This window comes from Lepisosteus oculatus, chromosome 6 (genome assembly GCF_040954835.1).
Source record: "Lepisosteus oculatus isolate fLepOcu1 chromosome 6, fLepOcu1.hap2, whole genome shotgun sequence".
Classification (NCBI taxonomy): Eukaryota; Metazoa; Chordata; class Actinopteri; order Semionotiformes; family Lepisosteidae; genus Lepisosteus; species Lepisosteus oculatus.
The window spans coordinates 55,701,859-55,716,968 of NC_090701.1; the positions used below are offsets into that span (position 1 = coordinate 55,701,859).

The following is a 15,110-nucleotide window of genomic DNA, read 5'->3' on the forward strand; positions in this document are numbered from 1 at the left end:
CTGCTGGGCTCCTGCGCAAGGCCCTTCACCCCAACTGCTCTAGGGGCGCCGTACAATGGCTGACCCTGCGCTCTGACCCCAGGCTCTCTCCCTATCTGTGTGTCTCATGGAGAGCAAGCTGGGGTATGTGAAAAGATCAATCCTAATGCAAGAAATTGTAAAAGGTTAATAAAGTTATGTTGTTGTTGTTATTATTATTATTATTATTATTACATATACAGTACATATATACTGTAGGTGCTATAAGAAAAGGAATGGCTTGTGTCTCAATGTAGAATGTAGTGAATGATTTCTCCTTATTAAATATAATATGTGTTATCAATGAGAAAATACTAATTTAATGTAATGTTTATTTAGATCTGAGATCTGGAATCAAATAAGAGACATACTTCCAAAGCAAGTTTGAATTTCTCCGTCATGAGTCTTAATTTGTATTACTTGCTTGGATGACATATTTAAATTGGTACAGTAAGTAAGTGACCTTTAGTTATGTAACTATGAGTAAGAGTTAGCATTCATGGTCACATCTGCAATTTGAAAATATTTGCAAACAAAACTAGACCAAGGCTCTCTTTTCCAGGCAACTCCTGGGGAAAGCATGATAACAGCTTTGAAACAATGCATCATCTCACACTACAAATATACTGACGTATCACACAAGAACACATCAGAGACACGCGAATACCAGCCACATCCATGAAGCAATTCTAATTGCCTAATGACCAGATATCGTCATATGTATTGATTTAGCATTTAGCTAGAATTAGGGAAATGTCTACTTTAAATGAGATGTACATCACAATTTAGCAAAACCATATTTCGCCTTGTGTTACAAAGTCTTCTTAATGGCCTAGACCGAACTATTACAATAAGGTTCGTCTAACCTGTGCAGGTTCAAATTTGGAACAGCATTACAATATGTAAAACCATGGTTGTCAACATACTCTACTCTTTTGAGTACATTTGCTATATAAAAATATTTGCTGGACAAGCCGATTAGCAACACCATGTGCTTCCCTCACCTCATGTACTGTGCCTCATTTGTGATTTGTGTGAGTTTATATGAATATGTACAGTATAAACTCATATTATTGAGGGAAGAAGGGATCACTGGTCCAAGTAGTAAGAAGATGGGACCCAACTTTTCAAGGACAAGTCTGAGAGGCCTTTTCGTCTTCCAAGTATATAAAATATTTTTTACAGAGTTTTATTACACAAAAAAGAAATTTAATTCTTCTTAGGGGTCAAACCAGCTCTGGCAAGGTTGTAGAGAATGAAAAGTAAGCTCTGTATCTGCGGAGAAGGCTGGATATTTACACACAGGAGGGCGAACGTGATGGGATTAGGAAAATGATCTCCCCCCAAACCCAACTGTCTGTTTTAAAGAACACCATGAAATAGTATTGCAAACCGCAACGTGATAAATGTATTTTAGTGATTTTACACAAACAGGATCTAGTTTTAAGACTAATAATAAAAATGTTTTTCCCTTTTGTTCAATCTATAAATTCTTGAAATAAGCTTTCTAATCACATACAATTTATATAACAGACTGTATTTGGATCCCAGTTTAGCCAGCTGCCTGAAAATGTGCTTATATTGTAACTCTGATGAATGTTTTGAATTTTTTTTCTTATTACAAGTGCACCCTTCCTTCACAATGAACATTCCTTATAGGAAAGAAGTAAAATGCAAGCACAGCAGTATTTCAGACCCACGCCTCTCAGTCACTGTGTCATCTCTTGCAGATGATTTGCAGTACTTTGTTAAGGGAATATACTTCATTGTTGAGAACTATATTGAAGCAACTGTTAGTGAACTTTATCATTTATGCTGTATGGTGTGTACATTTCATAAAACCTTTTTAAAGTCTGTATAATCGAGACATTATTTTCTAGGTTAAGCATTTCAATTAGCCATTGATCAATCCATTACAAGCAAGCCTCTTAATCTTTTGAGGGTCATAGTGAACTGGTGTCTTTCCAGGAATGAGAGTTCCCAACCGCTCTCTCCCTGGAAGGGATACCATTCCATCACTGGGCCATGGAGAAACGGCCAATTTAAAACCTCAATAAAACCTAAACGGCGTAATACTGGCAGCTGGAAGGAAACCCTTGAAAGCACAGAGAGAAAATGCAGACTCTACACAGACAGCAGTCCAAGGCCACACTCGAACCCAGGATCCTGGAGCTACAGGATAACAGTTCTAGCTGCCATGCTGCTGTCCCTCTATGCACTGAAAAACAGGAGCACAGCAAAGCTTCCAAAAATAAAGGCCAAAACAGATTTGCCACAATTTTACCTGAACCTGAAACACAATTTGCGTTCTTCTTCAGGTGACAAACATCAGACTGTTTTTGGAATCGCATCTCGGCCGTCAAATTTAGAGGTGATGATCTTTTATAACAGGGTCATATAGCTACATTGGGTGTTGAGAAACTATATTTTAAAGACCAAATGAATGAAAAGATCCAGATTGGGATATTAAAATGGCAAGCCAAGTATTCAGATCTTAAACCAGTACGACGGGGGGAGAGATTGAGACAGCAAAACTCCAAGCAAAAAGAGTAAAGGTGAACTTAAAAATAAATGAAGCATATTTGAAAATTATTTTTGTTTTACAACAAAATAAATACAAGCAAGCATACAGTAGGTAAATAAGACTGCTGACAATACTAATACTGACCACTAAAATACAGAATTAATAAATCACTTAATTCTGTATGCATTTTGTCCTTAAATTTTGATAGATGACTGCTTAATACAGGTAATTAAAAGTAGAAACAGTACCATCCATTCATTTTCACTTTTGCTCTTCCTGGTGAGGGTCGCGGTGAAGCCGCAGAGACCACAAGGCCGGGTACAGGGGACAATCTGGAGGCCAAGGTAAAGGCCGAGGGGGGGGATTTGGCCCGGACACCGGGATAACTGCCTACTCTTCTTGAGAAATGCCCGGGGATCTTTAATGACTGCTGAGAGTCAGGACCTCGGTTTAACGTCTCATCCGAAAGACGGCGCCCACTACAGTACAGTGTCCCCGCCACTATACTGGGGCATCAGGACCCACACAGACCGCAGGGTGGGTGCCTCCCACTGGTCCCACTAACACCTCTTCCAGCAGCAACCATAGCTCTCCCAGGGGGTCTCCCTCCAGGTACTGACCGGACTCAAGCCTGCTGAGCTCCAGTGAGCTCCAGTTGAGAGCTGCAGGGTGACATAGCTGCTGGCTCGAAACAGTACCATTTACTACTTAAATCTGCTAAATGTGTTGCACATTATCACTTGTGTTTTCTTGGTACTACAGAATTGTGGAAAACAAACTGTAAATATTGAACCAATAAAATATTGTTAATAACCAATCTCAGACAACCTCTATTAAACAGCCTATCAAAGCAAACGCTGTATTTGTTAAATTCTTTCAACAATGGCATGACATTTCTGAGCACTTCAATAACAGTCCCAGCAAATGTCAAACTCAGATCTGGTGTTTGGATAATGAGTAGCAATGTAAAAGCATAAAAAGGCTCTAAATGAGAGAAGGCCATCTGGCTGTAAGAGGAGTGCGTCGCTTACCCTGAGGAGCAGTAAGGGGTCGTCCACTGTCTTGACACCACCCTACAGGATGAATGTGAGGACTACTGGAATCGCACCTATAAAAGAAAATCAAATCATTACCAGATGTGCAACTCGCATAAAAAAGTATTACTGCATCCATATTCCTAGAACAACATATTCTACAGCACCAAGTATAATGAGAGAGAATGGGAGCAACAACAAAAGAACCCAAGAAAAAACATGAAAAAAAAGAACAGAGGCAGTTTGATTTTCAGTGGTCTGTCAAACGATTAAATTAAACCCTTTTTTACAACACTTTTAAGCTCTATATTTGTTTCTCTCAAACTGATGTAGGAACCTACTATAACTTGGAAACACTGTCCATCTGAAAATACAGCCACTCGATTATTATATTGAAATCTACTGAGTTTTATCAGTTTGGAAATGTAGGGAAAATGCTGTACACACATCGAGGAAGGCATTAAAACACTAAGGCATATGGTGACTTTATTTCTTTTATGCACGATACATTTCAGTGTGCTTCATTCTCCATGCCTAATTTTAAGTTTTAAACCAGAACAACATCAATAACTACACTTTTCACGTCTATACAGTATCACCCCAAGGCACTTTAAAATATTAGGGGGCCTGTTCTGTCCACCATTGGGAAGCAGTACCCGCCTGGACAATGCCTGGCAGAGATCACGTGCCAACAGCCTCACTACGCAACAGCTCAGACAGAAAAGTAACGAATTACTACCAATTAAAACTAAAGATGCGAGCCCGAGATCAACTCAGCCACGGGACACGACAGCTAACACCAATATTCCAAGAAGGACTTTTCATCCAAAGAGCTTTAACTCTCATATGAATTGCCTGTGCAGCAAGAGGTTATACTTAATAGGTTATACCATAATAAGAGGTTTCACTTCAATGAATATTAGTGAACAAATGCAGGCTGGATGGTAGAGAATGCCCAGTAAATTAAAGTTTGATCCTAAACAATGTATTCAGTATTCGTTATGACTTGTGGGCTGCTCGAGACCACCATGTGATTAACATCATTTTATCACAGCATGGCTTCAGAAACCAGATGATAGGTAATTTCATTAGGAGCCTGCAGAAAAATAATTTTAAATGTTTCAACTTTTATCATGTCTATGCATAGTCTAATATTATTATACCATGATACGCATCATGTTTATTAATTGTCAATTTTAATGGATCATACGTGATTACATAATCTCATGTTCCTGTCAAAATCTAAGTCAAGAACATGTTTTACATGCATCTTTTATATTTTAACTGATTTGGGGAAGATTTCAGGATTTAGATCATGTACCTAAGAGAAGAGTTTGTTCTATTCAAAGGCTATTACTGGGAGCAGGTATTCTTCTCTGGGGTTCCAAGGCATGTTCTGCTCAAGAACATGTTCAAATTAGGATCTGCATGAAGTCATTTTTTTAAATCCCATTTCCTTAGTAGCAGGATATTAGCATGTCAAGCTTCGCACTTAAATGTACAGTATTAATTTATTTCTTATAAACATTGGTAAAAATTTGTGAAGTACTCCCATATAAAGTTATGCAACATTTACACCCTACATATACATAAAAATGAGGTATTTCTCAGCATTCACAGGTACTGTGCTTTTGTGTTTAAGGGGGTCTCCTTATGTAAATTTTTCTTTACAGTTATCCACTTTTCCAGAGCAGTGCTTGACGGCCACAAGCAACAGTTCTATGGCATTTATTCAGTTTAGATTAAAAATGACATGTACACATTCAACACTGATTATCTCTGTTCTATACAAGTTTAATTTCTTTAAAATCAATATCACATTCCAGTTATACATATCACTTTTTTTTATTTTGTAATTAAGCAATTAAGTACCTGTGCTACAGTGACTGTAGGCAGGGATATCTACACTAATGCACAGAAATTAGAAGTATAAATTTGTCTCATACAGAAACATATAGGATTTTATTTTGGGATGCTCAAACACTTTTTACAGACTCTAGGTTTTTATCTTGGGACTTGAAAAGTTAAAAATGAGACATTATAAACACTACTAATTTGTTTTTCCTTTTTGTATTCCTTGGGACTGGCCATGGTGCTACTGTACAGTACATGTATGTTATTGAATTGGCTAAGGGAGCATCTTGCTATGCGCATCTGTTGTTGCATTGTCTCTCCAGCACTTACAAACTGTGATTTTAGATCTGGATTTAAACTGGAATTTTTCACAGAGCTTCCAAGAAGCACCAGCTGCTTCATCTGGTCTGAGGTGTATTTCAGGCATGGTTCTATTGCTCATCCTGTGACAATCTCAAGGACCATCGCTAAGTAAATACACGGAGTGCGAACACCCTTCTACCACCACAAGAATTATAATGGAATAAACTGTCCTTGATTTATTGTATTTTCATCAGAAGCCCACAATCCAGAATCCCTCACTTCCAGTCCTAAAACTGCAGGGGGCTTAATGGTTACCTCTCATTGTTAACAACATTTATCTTCCACTTCACTATTAATCTTAACGATGAGGGGTTAGGAAAAAATCTTCAGGGTATTTGAGAAATCCAACTCAATTCTACAAGTTCAATAGTTATAAATCTGCAAATTAAGTATGGTAACGTGCTCTTCACAGATAAAAAGCTAAAAGCTGTTAAAATTTGATAACGTTGACAATCACAAAACACCTAAATTGTCACTGTGATTGATGAGGTTTACTACTGTAGATACAGTTCAAGTACAGCTGCAAACAAGAGGGGAACATTCGGCTTTGCTCCGCAAACAAAACACAACCATCAATCAGCCAGTTGAGCATAATGTTATAACTTTGCTTTTTTATTCCAAATGAACAGTATGGTATTGTCAGGTACTGAATCTTAGTTTGCACAGATAAGGTGCATATTACCAGTCAAGAAATTAATAAATTAGATTTTAGGATCAATTTACTAAATAAGCAACCTGAGAAGAAACATGTACTGTACCACAGTCATCTTTAAAACCTTTCCAATATATCTATGTCATATTACAATACGGTGTGAGATGCATACATACTGTAAAATACAGATATTCAGTAACAGCAAACACGTATTAAATATGTTGCGAAAGTTTAATAATCCATGTGTTATCAATCAATCAATATCAATTTTGAAATATATCGTTTCAGCCTGAATGCAGATGCTATATTTACTTTCTATAGTTACAGTGAAGAACTAACAATTAGTCTGAAGTGAAAGTTGTTGTTTTTTTTGTTTCATACAACACAATGTATGAAGGGTTTAGAAAAAAAACATACGATTTCTGAATGATGTCCAACAGGAAATAAATAAATTTTCAGTTTCTCTGCTTTTACATTCTACGGTAATCCAAACCTGAAGACCATTCTTTGAGACAGCTGTAAATGTTACCTACATGTTCCATTTATTCTCATTAAAAGATCAAATGTTTAATTTTACGACGGCCATATTTGCCTTTTACCGCATCCAAGGAGTAGGGTACCCAAGTGTTCACACATAGGAAATGTTCTCATGGAAAGAAAATCACTATCTGTGGTACAATAGTGATTAATAATTAATAATTAATAAGAGATGTCTCACCAGTAATCATACGTATCATCCCAGTTATCAAAGTGAACGAGAAAGCGATGGTCCACCACATCTGCTACAGTCGCGACACAGACCAAGCAAGGGTTCTTCCTGTCGACAGCTTCCAGCTTCATACCAGCTTCAAACTGTGATGGTGTCACAGTCTGCGGAGGAAATGATTTGAGAAGAATTAAGAGACAGCATTGTTAAGGCTGGTACTTAAACACGTCTAGTATGTGTCTACTCTGTGTGTCATAATTCATATACTGTATACTGTACAGTCTCTTTTCTGTGACTTGATATCTCTTACGGTAAGTAGAAAGTCGTCTGATCATAAATCTAATTCATGATTTCTCTAAATCTGCATAAGAAACTAGACTACACTGTATTCAGCATCTAGTTTATACAAAAAGCCCAGCCAAATGATCTTTTATTTTTCAAAATATGTATTTCACGTTATGTATTATATGTAGTAGATGTATTACATATTCATTAGCATACGTGTTAACTATGCACACAATTTTTAAAATCACTCAGACCTAAAAACAATATTAAAAACACACAATTATAACATACTGTATACAGTACACACATCTACGGAGACCTTAGTACATTTAGTTTATTTAATATTTGTCAAAGTAGTATCAGTGACGGAAACTGTAATATACCAAATTGCCCTATGAATCTTGCGTACTGTAAATCTCACTCTGTATTCAGAGTGAATAATGTTTTCATGTTTAAACATTTTTCTGTATTGTTTAATTGTAATCTGTGGTGTGGACATTTTAAAAATTATGAGGAAAATGACTTTTCCTAACAATATGAATATCATTATCAACAAGCTGGAACATCTGCATTTTATGCACATAATTCAAACTGATTTTTTTTTTTTTACACTGGTTTTGACAAAGTTGCCAAGGTAGTTCCACAGGCTAGCACAAATGCTTCCAGGGCTGCATGTTCTAATCCCTCCTCTACAGCACTGGGCTCAGTTCCTGGGTGCTCTCTGCATGTACTGGAGTTTGCATGTTCTCCTTGGGGTTGTGTGGGTTTTCTCCAGGTGGTCCAGTTCCACCCCACAGTCTAAAGACACGCTAGTAGAATAACTGGCTTCTGGAAAAACTGGCCCTGGTTTGAGTGTGTGTGTGTGCCTGTGTGCCCTGTGATGGGCTGATGTCCCGTCCAGGGTGTGTCCCCTCTTATACTGTACCACTGCGTGTTGCACGCACCGATAGGCTCTGGTTCCCATGCAACCCTGCACTGCTTAGAAAATGGATGAACGGATGGATTTACAAAACCACAGGGCTCCATATTACTTAATTAATGCTCAAATGGCTACTAACAGCTGTGATGATTTTCACCTTTAGCAAGCAGAACAGAACACTCACAGTATTTTGGTTCTTAAACAGGTTCTTTGGTGCAGCCTGAGCATTACAAGCCTCTAGATACTTTGACCAGTTAAAGTCATCCTCCTTGCAACCTGAAATGATGCAGACACGGAATTACTGTTATTTATTTTACTATAATGCACATACAGTATATCAAAAATAAGAATAAGAATGGTACATTTTGGTGTTGATTTTGTTTGTCTCTGACTAACTGGTCTTTGGCTTTCAAAAAAATCTGTTTCCTTTGCTATGTCCTTTACTATTGCCACTGCAATATCTGTTATAATATAAACCCGAGAACGATTATTGGTTGTACCGCACTACAACGATTTTCAGATACTTATTTTTATAGCTAGCATCACCTTGCCTAGAAATATTGGCTTTTTGAAAATGATTCAATCTTTGTAAAAATTAAGAAAAGGAAATCAAGTTGAACTGAGAGTTTTGTCTGAGTTTCTTTAATTCAAAACACATTCGGCTTTTTGTTAACAAAAGCCCTTATATCTCAGATCATTTTGATTTTAAGTGCTTGTTTTGGTACGATTTTGTAATGATTTGTAAAAAGGTATTCTGTTCAATAAAACTGATTTAGCCAACATAGCAATAAGTCAAATCCCAAACTCATGTTTTTCATCAGAAAGAACCACAAAACAATTAAAGGTTTCAATTTGGTCTGGAAAAGAAAGACAACTTTTAAAGGCAAATTAATTTATCTTAATACAGCACTACATTAAATGTACAGTGTGCAGAGAAAACATTCTGCAAAAAATGAAAGCAATTCCCTTAATGCAATGCAGCTACGTAGTTCATAAAATCCCAGATAACTGCAAAAACCTTAATTATAAAGAAATCATGCGCTTGATAAATGCTATCACTGCATATTTTAGTATTTGTCTCTTTTTTTTTCCTGTGTTGCTTACAATCTCCTTAAAATCCCCAAATCAGCAAAATAGTTTGCTTTAATGAGAGCTGGTGCTGTGCCTGTAGACGGATACCTTTCGGGGGGTGAAGTCTGCGCCCTGTTGTTTCACACCACCCTGCAGGCCGGATATCAGGAGAATCGGCATTCACCCAGAAGTCATAGCAATCGGAAAACCCATCAAAGTGCAGGCGAAAGCGATAGCCAATCACCTGAGAAGGATATCGGGAAGATGTTGCTTACAGACTGCAAAATATTAAATGTAATAAAAAAAATACCAGAAGACTAAGCTTGTCACACATCATTGAGGTTTGATAACCTTTTCTTTGACTTACTTCTGCGACCGATAGGACACAAAACATAGATGGGTGAAGTGGGTCAATGCCTTCTAATCTCATTCCGACTTTAAAGCCATTTCTGCACTGTGGAAAAGACTGTTGCTGCAACAAAAAAACAAAACATTTGAATAGGAGACCGGACTATTTAGACTATGCAGAAAACTTTAAAGTGTGTATTCAAGAATATAAATAAAGTAATTCTGTGCAATTTAAGGCCACTTTTTGTGCTTGTTTACACTGGGGTGATGCCTCTGTTGCTTGGTTGCTGTAGAAACCGCTGTTTATGCTTCTAAAATAATTGATATCTTATTAAGTCCTGTCGTAGAAAAGCCCATCCACACACTGCATAGAAAGCAGAATTTATTCAAGCATTAATCATTCAGTAATGAGGTCTGAATTGAAGTGGAAAATATGAAAACCCTTGCATGGTCTATCAGATAACTCTAAACCCTGAAATAAAAGATTTCGGTAGGTCTTGGTTGGTAATAAAAAATTAAAACATTCAGCATGTATTTTCTTGTAGGTTTAAACCTACAATGTTTTCCATCTTCTTACTGTATGTTTTATAGAGGATACTTCTTGTAAGACACTTTCTTTGGAGTGCATTCAAAAACAAAAACTATTATAATAAATATGAAACATCCTTCATTATACTGAGGGTTATATTGCAAATAGTGCATTACTGACCACTCACTAGGGTAAAATAAATGAATGCATTTTTCCATTTCAATTAGATTATTAATTACAATAACAGTGGTCAATAACTCCTCCATCCTCCCAGATCAACTCCTTCATATGATGACACTGTACTGTTTTATTAGTAAACCAGTCTACAGTAGATCAACTGGGATTTCAGACATATTCAGTCTGTCAAGTGAATACTGCATACTGGCCATCAGCAATTTCTTTGTTGCATCGCAACAAACAAACACTTCCAAGTTGTATTATCAGGAAAAAATATTTGCAGAACTATTTTCTGTTCCTGTTTTGATTAAACACCCTAATCTCTCTTAGTTCACAAGTGAATATACATGGACAAAATATTGTCTGTTCATACTTTGCAGCACAAAACAAAGCAAGAATCTAAATGATCAAGGCCTGATAATTCTAGTCTGATCATTTTTAGGAATGCGCTGAATAGTTCGGCATTTAATAACCTTATATGACTACAATTAGCCGGTTCTATTCTGGGAGGCTGACGCCTACTGTACCTCTGTAAACAGTTTCACTGGTGCTGCTATGGCCTTCTGTTCCTCCAAATACTGATCCCAGCTCCACATTTTCTTTTTCCCATCCATCCCTTAAATAAATGCAGAAAAATCGTGCCGAATTAACGAGACATTTAAAATAAAGTAGAATAGCAGTTTCGTTCTTGCCGTCTGGTGGGAATGGCCACGTTTTACTGTACCGTATATTCCTCCCAGAAGGTGAAGCAGAGGTGCCCAATTTTTCCCTCACCAGCAGGTCTTATCTTTTTATCAGCATGCCGTACGTTACAGGAAAATGCTGTAATCACGCCATTTCTAAAACTGCCTGAATGATAAGCTGGGTTCCTCTGCTGACAAAACTTTAAAAAACACAAGTAAAAAGTACTGCACTGCAATGTCTTCCTTATCAATTCTTCCCAACCAAAAAACTACGCATTAGGAAACCCTGAAATAGGCGGATGCCTGCATGGACTTCAGCCACAACTTTGAAACGGCTTTCAAAAAAAAATCCCTAAAGATTTTCACCTGTCTGCAGAATATGTGAAATCTAATTCGGCACTCTCCTAGAGCCTAAATGGAGAAAAATGTACAAATACTTAAAAAGCTTACCAAGTGTACAAGACATTTTATTCTTCATTTTTGTCTCCTCATCTCTCGGCCGCTCCTGTAACACAACAAGTTTATTATTAGTCGATTAGGAGATGACAGGGTTTTCTAATTAAGATTTAACAATAAAGAACAAGTATATTAGTTTAACAAAGAACTTGTTTATTAGTAGATGAAAGGATTTTTGCCTGTTTTCTAATAAAGATTATTAGCATTGTAATTAGTATTATTCAATGCTGCAGCAAGACAGTATAAGACTGTAGACGGTATAAGGCTGTAAATCAGCAAAACAGCTCTAATTTGAAAGAGCTTTATATTATGTCATAACTAGAGCTCAACCCGAGTAAATACATCTTATCAATCTTTAGTTAAACCAGTGGTGCTGACAAAGACAAATATGAAAAATACATAAAATGCTGTCTCTTTATAAAAAATGTCTTTGTTCTAGAGGTGAACATTAATAGTTGTTGCTGACAAGTCAAATACCAATGACTGAATTGCTTCATAAGTGATAATTTGACATAATGCTAAAAACACCTGTTTGCAAGAGATTTCAATCCACAAAAGGTGTTGGCACGATTTGTTGAAATCTGAGAAATATGAATTTAAGACTGTGCACAGGGGCACTTTTTTTTTTACACAAAGGGTTGTGGGTGATGGGAACAGTCCCCGTTCCCTCTGAGTCGTATTATCAGAGCTGGCGTTTTTCGAGGAACGGCAGGGTGTGATCCTCGGATCGATAACACACCAAGCTATGAATGTAGCTTTCTTACAATTGCATGCTCTTAAAATTGCAAGTGTGCACAAGGGAGTGGCAGGGCTGCAGAAGCAGACATAGAGCACACCACTGGGGCTCTTTAGTTTGTCTTTTAACTCTGGTTGGCAAATCTTCCTAAGCCTCCCCACTGAGAATGGCTTACATTATCATAGCACAGCATTAGTATTCCTCACATCTGCTGACTGACTAAAATATCCACATACTGTATGTTACTTAAAATGGAGGCCAATTAGTGATAAAAAATTGTCTAAAAATTGACCCTTCAAATACACTTCAAGTAGAAGAAATAAGCATTTTAATAAAAACTGTTACATTTGGAATGTTTCTGAATACAGTGTCAGTCTCACTTTTTGCAGGCAATTTATTATGTCTTTATATACTGTGAATATTCAACTGTAAAAAAGAAAGTTTTATAGCTAACCCTATAACTGCTAGCTGCCACTTTTAGCAGAGCCTAGGAATTTGTCTGCTCTTTTCTTGACAAGTCATTAAGTTCAGAAGGCCTGACGTTGTAAAACTGGGTCAGGGAATGAAAACTGGCAGCAGATTAAATTGCTTTTTCCTTCTTACACGGTACTTGTTTACCAGACAGGGATGCTTTATGCCCAGTTTTTGTTGCGTTTTGTCATCCCTACAGCTCGCCACATATAGTACAGCCATTTCAAGTCAAATTCAGCAGTATACTGTTTATCAGAGGTTGGTTACATTTCTACAAAGTGAAACCTGCATTTGACTCCTTGGCAGAATATACTTAATTTTTTTTTAACTGCTAATGTCAATGACTTGAAGAATTTTCTTTGGTGATTTTCAGCTAACTGTGAGGGTCCTCTTGGTTGATTTATCATGGAATGGCCTGCAAATTCTATGTTTGGAATTGGTCTGGCATTTCTTGGCATTTAAGGTAGATTGGTAGTTTTTTTAAGTACCTATCACTGTACCCTCTCGTACAACATTCTGCATACATAAGAAGGAACTAGTAACATTCAGCTGTAAAACACAGCGATTGGAGTGGGACTGTAATACGTGTTTTCATTATATTCAGTTTATGCACAATGCAGTCCAAAAATATCTTGTCATCTAATACACAGGATTGTTTTTAAGTTAAAAATCATAACGTTTGTATTTTGCTGGTATGAAAAATTTTATAAACCTTTTTCTACTGGATAACTAGAAAATCAGTTTCCAATACAGAATTACAATATGACATACTGTACTTACTCTGAGGCAATATTCATCTGATGACCCTCTGGAACTCAGACTTATTTTTCTTCTTTTCTTTTCCTCACACTGCATGATGACAAGCTGAATGGTACCTAGAAAACACCACCACAGCAGATACAGAGGCATTTCTACACACATAGTGAAATCTCTGCAACATGTTGAAACGAAATGTTTTTTGCTTTTGTTTCTTTGTACTACTTATGTTCGAGAGCTAGCTAAATCGCTTTTCGTTATACCATATACCTGTATAATGAGTATAATGCCAATAAACTTGAACTTGAACTTGAAATGAATTACAATGAACAAAAAAACTGTTGTTTTTTTTGGAGAGGGCTGCTTGCAATACTAAGTAAATGAAGAGCTGTGATAAAATACAGTAGCACTGAATTTCACCATAACTGCTTGTGTTTGTTACTGCCGTCTCATGCCCCAAACCTCTCATTGCTTTTGCCTATCCATTCTATTAAGTGAATACTGAGACTGCACTGCACCCTCTCCGCTACAAGTATTTGGATAATTTTACTCTTTCAAAAGCACTCCCCACATTATAAATTCACCTCCTGTATTAAGCAAAGAAAACGTATATGCAGTCAATATTAAATTAGGAAGGCCCCGTAACTTAATTGCCATTTGTATAGTACTCTTGTTTTCTATTATACTTAGACATGCTAGATTAGAAAGCAGACCTCATTGTAACGCTGACAACAGGGATTTTCATACATTTAGAGAAGGCCTCACAAATTCCACAGTATCAGACAGATACATTCTGTGACAGCATTTCATGTGATTTATTTGTTCAACAGACAGGATGCTACTAGAACACTTTCTTGAACGCCTCGGTAAAAAGATAAATCATGCACAAAGGCTTTAGACAAAAGTGCTACAGGAAACATGAAGAATAAGTCTTTTTTACTGCTTTCTTTTCTTTGTTGTGTCTCTTGAGCTAGGAACACAGTAGTTACATGATTTGTTGCTGACCTCTGATCAAATAAAAAAAAAAACTCATAAAATGTATATTGGATTTAAATCGCTTTGGGGGGACGGGGGACCTTTTCCCCGGTGATAATTTGGAACCCTTGCTAAATATAAGATATTTTGTAAGAAGTCATGTTTTACCTCATACCTTTTCTGTTTAATTATGTTTACTAGAACACGAGAATTGTGGAGTCAGTGTGTGGCACTCGTTTATTTCTCTAATTCCCCAGGTCTAATTTTAATTCATCTCTGAGAAAAGCCCGAGTGCAGTGGAGAATGGACGGCGGGACCCTTCTGTCTCACCTAGGGTTTCTGCAGCTCCTCAGTCAGTTATAGTGGGACCTCATTAGCTGGTTTTCCATGGCATTCTCATTTTTCTCTTCCAGACAGACCAGTCTCTACGGCCCTGGAGTCATCGTCTACAAAACAAAAACACAGTCTTGTCCAAATTTCGATGCTTTTGTTAACTTTTTTCTTGGGAAAACAGAGGGAAAATGAAGTCATTAAAAGCACCATTTGCATTAGG

At 37.0% G+C, this 15,110-nt stretch overlaps 1 protein-coding gene across 2 annotated transcripts in view; it reads right to left on the reverse strand.

The window, feature by feature from the left end:
* The window catches only part of LOC102684409 (L3MBTL histone methyl-lysine binding protein 4), a 142,901-nt gene that overhangs the window by 106,707 nt on the left and 21,084 nt on the right, over nucleotides 1-15,110 (reverse strand). For both annotated transcript variants that reach the window (XM_069191600.1, XM_069191601.1), the window contains exons 2-10: nucleotides 14,888-15,003; nucleotides 13,607-13,701; nucleotides 11,614-11,668; nucleotides 11,008-11,096; nucleotides 9,794-9,898; nucleotides 9,535-9,670; nucleotides 8,540-8,631; nucleotides 7,164-7,315; nucleotides 3,574-3,650 (exon numbers count right to left, since the gene is read on the reverse strand). In XM_069191600.1, the coding sequence (XP_069047701.1) occupies nucleotides 3,574-3,650; nucleotides 7,164-7,315; nucleotides 8,540-8,631; nucleotides 9,535-9,670; nucleotides 9,794-9,898; nucleotides 11,008-11,096; nucleotides 11,614-11,668; nucleotides 13,607-13,681 (781 nt within the window). In that variant the 5' untranslated portion in view covers nucleotides 13,682-13,701; nucleotides 14,888-15,003. The remainder of the gene's footprint in view (nucleotides 1-3,573; nucleotides 3,651-7,163; nucleotides 7,316-8,539; nucleotides 8,632-9,534; nucleotides 9,671-9,793; nucleotides 9,899-11,007; nucleotides 11,097-11,613; nucleotides 11,669-13,606; nucleotides 13,702-14,887; nucleotides 15,004-15,110) is intronic.